The sequence below is a fragment of the Lactuca serriola genome, chromosome 3 (genome assembly GCF_051521515.1).
Source record: "Lactuca serriola cultivar US96UC23 chromosome 3, Lser_US96UC23_V15, whole genome shotgun sequence".
Lineage (NCBI taxonomy): Eukaryota > Viridiplantae > Streptophyta > Magnoliopsida > Asterales > Asteraceae > Lactuca > Lactuca serriola.
The window spans coordinates 312,888,011-312,896,926 of record NC_136410.1 but is presented as its reverse complement, the minus strand read 5'-3'; the positions used below and the strand labels follow the sequence as shown (position 1 = coordinate 312,896,926).

Below are 8,916 nucleotides of genomic sequence, written 5' to 3'. Positions count from 1 at the left end.
ACCTTAAAATCATAACAAAAAAGAAGAACAAGTGTAGATGACGTCAACGGAAGTAGAGATAAATGACGATAACAACAACAATGGAGGCATAGATAAACGACGATAACATCAATGAAAGTAGACCACGAAAATCCGACGTCAATGGAGGCGGAGATAAACAACGCCGAATGTAGAATCTTCGATGGATGGGAGGAATCGTCGGAGAAAGAAGGTGACGGGGAAGACAATAGGTCATCCGACGACTGTCTCTTTCAAGGTTCCCAATGAATTAGGGTTTTAGGTGACTTAGAGATGAACGAAAGGTTTAATGTGTGGGACATTTAAGATTTTATAAATACATTTGAAGAATTAATATCAAGAGATGCTTCTAGTTCACATGGTAAGTTGTTTGATTTGTGAGTGAAAGGTCAAGGGTTCGAGCCCCCTCCCTTTACCCTAAAAATATGATATATTTTTTTTTTACTTTATAAAGGAAGAGAATGCCACCTAAGATGCCACGTCAGCTCATCAGTCCATTTGGACGCCACCTCAACAGTAACCTGCTAAAAAGGTAAAAAAAAATGTCAAAGTGATTACAATAGTCGGTTTTCTGTCTTTTTTCATTAATGAAATTTAATTTAGGACTAGATCATAAACCCATTTAAAATTTTAAGGTTTTTTTTGGAGATTTCCCAAATATAAATATTAAAATGAAATAAAAATATCCACCAACACTTGCATTTAAGATATATAGAAATGTGTGATGTTAAAAAATTTAGAGTGTCTTAACAACCAAAATAGATTTGAGGTAATAGTGATAAATTATAAACAAATAATTGATAATTGATTTTAGAGAACCCAATATAGCTCCAAAAAGCTTTTAGTTGAGTAAAATTGAAAAAATAAAATAATTGATTTAATCGTTGTATATATTAGTATATTGCAACGACGCGACCCAAATATTAGTATATTAACTATGTGAAAGTTAATGGGCCGGATCCGAGATGGCTGAAAAGTACAGTTTATCGCTGTATTGTATTTATATTGAGTTTTTGGTGACCACTTGAATTTCGCAAAAGGTTGGCTGCTCCGCTGCTCCAGAGCAAACAATTCATATTCTGAATCTGGTACCTATTTTTTCACGCATCATTAGATTTCTCACTGAATATACTCAATCGAATTAACGATTTCGATCTTTAGGTTTGTTTTATTTTTGATTTTGATCTTTCTCCTAAATTTTTGATGGATCGTAGTTGGTAGCGGCAGATCAGAAATGGGTTCAGAGGCCAAAGTTCTTTCACTTGAAGAGGTTTCAAAGCACGCTACGAAAGAGGATTGCTGGCTTGTTATTTCAGGAAAGGTCAGATCTTTTCACAAATCGTTTTCTACTTCTTTGGCAAACTTAAATATCCGATCATGCTTGTTTGTGACTATTTAGTACTCTTACATCCCAATTGCATGTGATAATCAGATATGGCTCAACATTGACTTTTGTTTCTGAAATTGAAATCACGTTTCTTATTTTTTTGGCGTTTTTAATTATTTAAATGCATGTATTTCTGGGCAAAAACTTGATGTTGGTCGTGATTAGAAGGGGGCAATTTCAACGCAATTGAGAAATTTTTTTATTGGTAACAAGTCAGATTTATACAATTAAGGATTTTCTTTATAGAAAACGGGTCAAATCATACCTCAATATTCTCTACTGTTTACAAACTCCTAAATCGGACTATCATTCTAATAAAGAGGTATCTAATCATGTTAAATTATTAATATGGTGGGGGAATCCTAGGAATCAGAAAACAAGGGAGCAAATTATTTAATGGTTCTGTTTATTCTTGCAATCTTGATGTTAAGGTTAACAAGTTGAAGCTAGCGTGTTTCTATCCATAATCTTTGTTGTAATTTGTAATATTTACATATTTTATTAATAAGTAATAACCTTATAATAAACTAGAATACATTGCCCAAATTCGTAGTGGGGATCAGTAAAAATACTTTTGAAGAAAAACAAAAAAGTATTTTGTGTTTGTTGGATGAGAATTTCTATCCATCCATCGATTTTGTGTGTATGTGAATATATTTTAACCTTTTACAGTCATAGAAAAAATTAGTTTAGTTTTTGATCTTAGATTTTATGTTTTAAAATGTTAAACCTAGATTAATAACAAAATTTTCAATAAAAAATTTGGATTATTGACAAATACAAATTTTAAGAAAATAAACAAATACGGCAATTTAAAATGCATACCAACAACAAATTCATATATAATACAAAGAAACAATTTTTCTTTCGGGTATTCTAAACAAAGAGCCATTTTTTTTTTTATCATTTTAATGGGGTAAAAGTTACCCATATCATATTTTGAGGGTTTCTAACACCCTAAATTGTTTTACTTAAAATAATTGGATCATTATTTTCAAAAGTATATTTGTAGTTACAATTAATATTAGTGATTATAAGAATACCTCAACCAGGTTATACATCGTCTCGATAGTTCTTTTATGGAACCACGCATGATAACCAAGGTAAATTTAAAATGACTAACAAAACAAAAGAATGAGGAAGTAAAAAAGAAATCATTTTGCTATAATTAAAAAATGTTCACTCTTGGAATACTTTCATATAATCGATGCAATAAACACCATGCTCCATAACTGACATCAAACAATGATATAAAAAATATATTGTTCTAAAAACATCACTTTATATATAAACAAGGTGTGTGAAGAGAGGATTCAGAGGAAATGATGAATTGACTGCGTCTTAACATTTGATAAATGTTAGATATAGTATAATATATGTTTTTGTCTTTGTATTGTGATGTAGGTGTATGACATTACACCTTTTCTAGATGATCATCCTGGAGGTGATGAAGTCTTAGTGTTAGCCACCAGTAAGAAGACACTTGACAACAAATTCCTTTCCTCTATCTCTTAATAAATATTTTGTAATTAAACATTTTTAAAAAAAAAAAAAAAATAATAATTTTGTAGGGAAAGATGCAACGGAGGAATTTGAAGACGTGGGGCACAGTCAAAATGCGCGGGACATGTTGAAAGATTACTACGTGGGTGATATCGATGTCAACACATTGCCACAGAAAGGACAGTACTACAAGCCACCTTCAGCTTCTGCTTCAAAGCAAGCTTCTGCTGCTGGATCATCCAACAACACTATTTTAATGTTGCTTCTACCTATAATCATCATGCTCTTGGCATATGCTCTTTATTTTTATGCCAAAAAAGATGCTTGATTCTTTCATCTCAAGTCTTTTGTAATTCAATTATCTCTTTCTAGTATGGAATTTGGGATTTCTGTTTTCTTTATCAACTAGGTTGTTCTTGGACTTTAATGAGAGTATAAAACAGATTGTTGCTTTGGGCATAATGGCATATATATAATATATGTATAATGTTGTATTCAATCAGGACATAATGAAGCAACAAAAGTCATATTTGGCGTTGAGGCTTCTATAACATGAATAAGATTCTTGAACAATATAGTCTTTACTGTTTGGGATTTCTTTATTTAACATGCTTCTTAGTTTAAACATTTTTGAGTGTTTGGAGTTTGGATTGTGCAATTTTCATTATGCTTATTGCGCTTTGATATCGGTGATAATTTTTTTTTTTTTAATTAGTTGTTTCATTCTAATTTATTAAAAAATTCTTAATAAAGGTGGAAACCAAATTACATTTTTACCATTATTTTAAACCCTAATAAAAGTCCCATTCTCTGTAAATAGATGGACCTCCCCATGAATTTTTTTTTTCATGTATGTGTTTTAAACCCTAATAAGTATATTGAAATTAGTTTGAGATTTAGTAACGAGTGTAATATTAGGGGTTGTTTGGTAAATCGTGTTGAACTGAATGGTTTCAACATCTTAATGGTTAAGAGAATGTAAGATTGTTTAACCGTTCATAACCAGTTTCAAGGTGTTTGATTTGTTCGGAGGTCATTTAGAGGCCGTAACAAACACGATTTAGATATAACATCTGATTTATTCAAAGGTTACCAAACAACCTCCCGTATGCTAGTTAAGAGTGGCCAAATACATAAAGGGTTAAATGGTTATGTTTTGATTTTTTTTCCATATATAAATAAATTTGGTTTGTCGATAGAGTATTAATGGAGTTGTATGATCTTCTAAATAAATGGTTCTATTTGTTGTAGTACCTCAAAAGAGTCCTCATTTACAGTATGTTTGGCAACAAGTCTTTTTGTTTTAAAAAGACTTCATTTAGGAATATGAACTTGAAGCTTATTTTAAAACAAAAAACCCATAATCTAAAAGTATTTCATGTAACGTTGAAGGAAAAGATTCATAACTATTATAATAAAATTACTATGTTGCCCTTAAAGAAAAACTCATGCTCTTATTCTGATGTTATTTTATGTAATTTTACATATTTCAAAAAACTTACATATACTTTTGTCAAACATCTCTATACAAATAGAAACTACTAATTCCATCTCCAAATAAAAGTTGCAACTTCTAATGCCGTCCATCGGTTTATTTTTTCAACCGACGTTTTGGGGGTGTTTGGTTCACAGATTTCAAATTTTTTTGAGGAATTTAAATGTAAATTCCAGTAAAAATTTGTGTTTGGTTGACAAAATCAAAGGAATTATAATTCTTTAAGTTTCATTAAATTATGTGTCCGAAGGAATTTGTTATTCTGTGGCTAAGGGCACAAATTTTAGATTTTATCCCTTATGTGTTATCATAAAAACAAAAGTACTCTGTTGCTCTTTATTTTAGCCATGATTCATCAAATCAAAAAATATTATCATCATCTCTCCCACAACTCATTCATCTACTTACCCACCCCATCCTCATACCTATATGCTCATGTAACCCCACCTTATCGCCTCCATCATTACCCTAACAATCACACCCATATACACACCCTGCTTCACCCCACCTTACCCACCCGGACTCCAACCCACTCCCACACCCAACCACTTAACCATACCCCTACGCCTATACCCACACCCACACTTATATGTACACACCCATACAAAAAATACACTCCCATGCTTACCCATACACCCACGCATCTATGACAACAACTTGATGTTGATGCCCACCCTTACATATATACCAACACCCATTCGCTTACGCCTACGCTAGCAAAGCCACATAGGTTTACGCGGATACCAATTTAATTAATGAAAGCTTCATCATTTTATTAGAAATATAATAAGTTTAAAAAGTTCAATAAAAAGGTATTTTAGTTATATTACATAATTTACTTTCTAATTACTTTGACAATTTTGAAAAAACAAATAGAAAATGAATTTGATTTCATGTCAATCAAACACATAAGAGATTTCAACTCCTTTAAATTCTAATTGTAACATCCGGTTTCGAGAAGCTTTCTATTTCGGGATTTATGAGTATTAAATGGATCAAGTTAGGACCTTGGAATTCAAAGGGTTTGGGTTTTAGACCCAATTAGGTGTGGATTATATAGGTTGTGTGATCCAAACTTTCGGTTTATGCTTTGGAGTCCAAGGGTATAATGGTAAAAGTGATGCTTCAGACTTTTTCTTAAATTAAGGATTTTAGTTTAGAAGGTTTTAAGTCAAAGGAAATTAGATGGGATTGTAGGGCTTTTCATTACCTTTCCAAGCATATAAGGAGCACTAAAAATGGAGTTGGGACGCATAAGTTATGGCTTTTGGAAGTTAGAATGGGAAAGGGATTTGGCTAGTACGATGGGCGTGTAAGATATGTACACTGGTGTACTTGGCTTAAGTGATCACGAAGGTTCATCCTAGTACGTTGGGCGTACGCAGGTGAGAGTCAAACCCTAATTTTTGGGTTTTGGACCCTATTTAAGCACCTTATTCCCCAAGGTTTCTCTCATTACCAGCCTCTCTTGTCCCTAAAGCATTATCTCGAAACCTTAATCCCCTTTTAGAGAAATTTGATCTTTTGTGTGATTTGGTGTGTGTTTTGTTGCATCTTGAAGAAGAAGAGCTCATTGGAAGAGGATTAGTTTGCTTGAAACTTGAAGACCCATAACTCTTTTAACCTTTACAAGATTCTAGAGGTATAAAGCTTCAAACTTTATGACTCCTTAGCTTAGATCTAGATTTGGGATTATGTTTGGTATGTTTTGGTCCCTTGGTTTGGTTCTTATGAGTAGAAGTTACTCCAAAACTTGTATTGGTCATTTCATTTTTGGTGTTGTAGAATCATAAAACTGTCATCTTGATGGGTTAAGCTCAACCATGCATGATTTGATGGTCTTAATATGAAGTTAGAGTGTTAAAAATGCATGTTGGGCCTCTTTGAGCCATGCAAAAGCGTACACTCAGTGTAGCATGTTTGAACCGGATTTCCCTTATGATGTATAAGCTTGTAGGCGGGGCGTAATTGGTGGTAAGCGGGGCGTACTCACCAGAACCCTTCTTGGGCCATTTCTTAGGCTTTAGGTCATTTGGACTTAGGTCATGGCTTGTTGGGCGTAGGGTAGGAAGGATAAAATAGTCTTTTACCCTTTAAGAGATGGTTGTGATGGGACTTTCGTTGTGTTTATTACCCTGATTATTTATTAGAGTTAGTTTGAATGTGTTTCGTTGAAGATCCATCGTAGCAGCAGCCTGTGAGTGTGTGTCTATTCATCGTTTAATTGAGACGAGTCTTCTCACAAGTCTTTGGCGGGTCGAAGGCACCAATGTCGCCCGATTGATTATTGTTATAGGATGCTAGTTTTCTGTGTGACTCTTGCATGTATTATATGTGTTTGTATGTATACTAGGCTGTCACACCCCTAAACCAGAACGGCGGAAACGTTTGGGGGTGGAGGACGTCGTATTCAGTATCATAAAAATGCATAGTAAGGAAAGTACACACCACCAAATATATAAATATTTAAAAGTGTTTACATAATCGTAGTTGTTACAAGTTCAAAATATAAATACAATAACATGTTTCAAAAGAAGTCATTAATGCCAGAACGTTCATCCCCAAAAGATGATTTCCAAACCTGCTTAGCGGTTCCCTGAGAATACAAGTTATTTCAAAGAAAAAGTGTCAACAATTAAGTTGGTGAGTTCATAAGCGGTTTTGAGAAAATGTATGCCATTCCAAAGTTCGTGCGTTTTCCAAGAAAATCCCTTATTTTCTTATAAAAGTATGAAATGCATATGAATGTTCGTGTTGTGAATTGTAAATAGTTGCACCAGGAAAATCCCTTATTTTCCTATTAGTTGATTGTTTTAGATATAGAAAAATCCCTTATTTTCCTAAAGTAACAGGCAGTCTCTAATGTCCAAGACTAAAAATCGCAAGCAACTGACATGCTTAAAAAGTTGAGGCATAGTTTTATATAATAAAGCTATAAGAAGATTGCACTTGTTAGATGAAGAATAGTTTTAATAACTACTCGTTTATAAAATCAGAATACCATAATAATTGTCTATCCGGTGAGTTTTATAACCATACTAAACATAATATGCCCGTGGCGACGTTCTTCAGGCGTCGAAACGTTTATGAAAAACTGTCACCCAAAGGACTATAGCTAACAGTTAGGGAACGGGATCATGACTTCCCGTATGGATCTATACACATTTGACACGCTCTCCAAACGGGAGACTCTGGTTATAATAGACAGGACTTTAGGTAGTACCTTTTAACAAAAAGGTAGCATTGAAGATGTAATCGTCTCACGGATTCTCAACTAAGTCTGTATTAAAGTGATAGTTTTGTATGCAATGTTTATCCTCTTTCACAATGTTTGACAAAGCATAAATCATAAGTTCTTTGAATGCATAAAATGGTTTAACAAGGATGGCTACCCTGGATACTATGCATTTTGTATAAATCTAGTTCATGCAAGGTATAACAAGAGTTTTCACGTTTTCACTCGGGATTAAATGGGTGTTTACTTGTATTCTCCACCGAAATGTATTAAAAGTACAATATAAAGTATTTGAAGGGGTATGAACTCACATGATGGCTAACAACAAGTTTATGAGTAATATGATGAAAATTCGTTTGTATGAAATGATTTCCTTTTCTACCGTGTTACAAAGGCGTGATGATGAGTTGAGTTTTCTTGTAAAAGCATCATGTTATAGTTGAAAATGGTTACCCTTGATATGATGTAGTATGCAAACGTATAATTAAAACATATTTCTATTTATAAAACATATTGTATCCCAAGAGGGTAAGGTTATGTTGTGAGGTGTTTTGCATGATAACTACTTCATATGATAGTTAAAACAACAGTATGAAAAGTATAGCAAATGATCGATGTTTCACATGATTTTAGCCGTGTGTTTACTTGTATTCCCCCCCCCCCCCCAAAAGTGTTTAAAAGCAGTTAAAAACGTATTTAAAGTGTGTTTGTAGGGGTATGAACTCACATGATTGAAGTGGAGGTTCAAAGATGAAAAGACGATAATCGAGCAGAACTTCGACAGGAGAAAGCCGAAATCTCGGGATTCTTGGGAATTTCGGGAGTATAGAACTTCCTTCAGAGCTTGAGTATAAAACTCGAGGCTTCACGCAGGTAGTACTTCGACTGGAGAGAAGCAGTGTCTCGGGAACCTCGGGGCGTCGGGCCTTGCGTCGTGTTCCAGGAGTGTTACCGGGGCTTCAGGGTGGTTTAGAGGGGCTTAACAGAGACTAGAAGTAGGAGAGAGGTTAGGAATGAGCAGCCAAACTCGAAGGGCTTCGATTTCTATATATAGGCTAAAAATCGAAGTTCACGTTGTGAGTTTTGCCAATTCACATCGTGAGTTTGTCCCAAATTCGTCATGGCATGCGTCATCTGTTAAGTGGCTCTGAAATGCTCAGTCAGACTGTTCACATCGTGAACATAGTGTTCATGTCGTGAACACTGACAATTCTGACACAGCGTTGAAATTCATGTCCCGAACTTCAGAAAATCATATCTTTCGCATACTAGCCCCGT

General features: G+C 34.1%; 1 protein-coding gene across 1 annotated transcript; it reads left to right on the top strand.

Annotated features, from left to right (window-relative positions):
• Window positions 1-969: 969 nt before the first annotated feature.
• LOC145094183 (cytochrome b5-like) lies at window positions 970-3,492 on the top strand. The gene is made up of 4 exons (XM_079032478.1): window positions 970-1,106; window positions 1,233-1,339; window positions 2,810-2,876; window positions 2,977-3,492. Exons 2-4 carry the CDS (start codon window positions 1,253-1,255, stop codon window positions 3,234-3,236), a joined length of 414 nt encoding a protein of 137 aa, XP_078888604.1. The 5' UTR covers window positions 970-1,106; window positions 1,233-1,252; the 3' UTR covers window positions 3,237-3,492.
• Window positions 3,493-8,916: the final 5,424 nt, after the last annotated feature.

Coding starts and splice junctions, on each gene's coding strand:
- LOC145094183 (XM_079032478.1), top strand. CDS start 1,253: ATGGGTTCAGAGGCCAAAGTTCTTTCACTTGAAGAGGTTTCAAAGCAC. Junction 1,340..2,809: donor GGCTTGTTATTTCAGGAAAG/GTCAGATCTTTT, acceptor ATTGTGATGTAG/GTGTATGACATTACACCTTT. Junction 2,877..2,976: donor AGTCTTAGTGTTAGCCACCA/GTAAGAAGACAC, acceptor ATAATTTTGTAG/GGAAAGATGCAACGGAGGAA.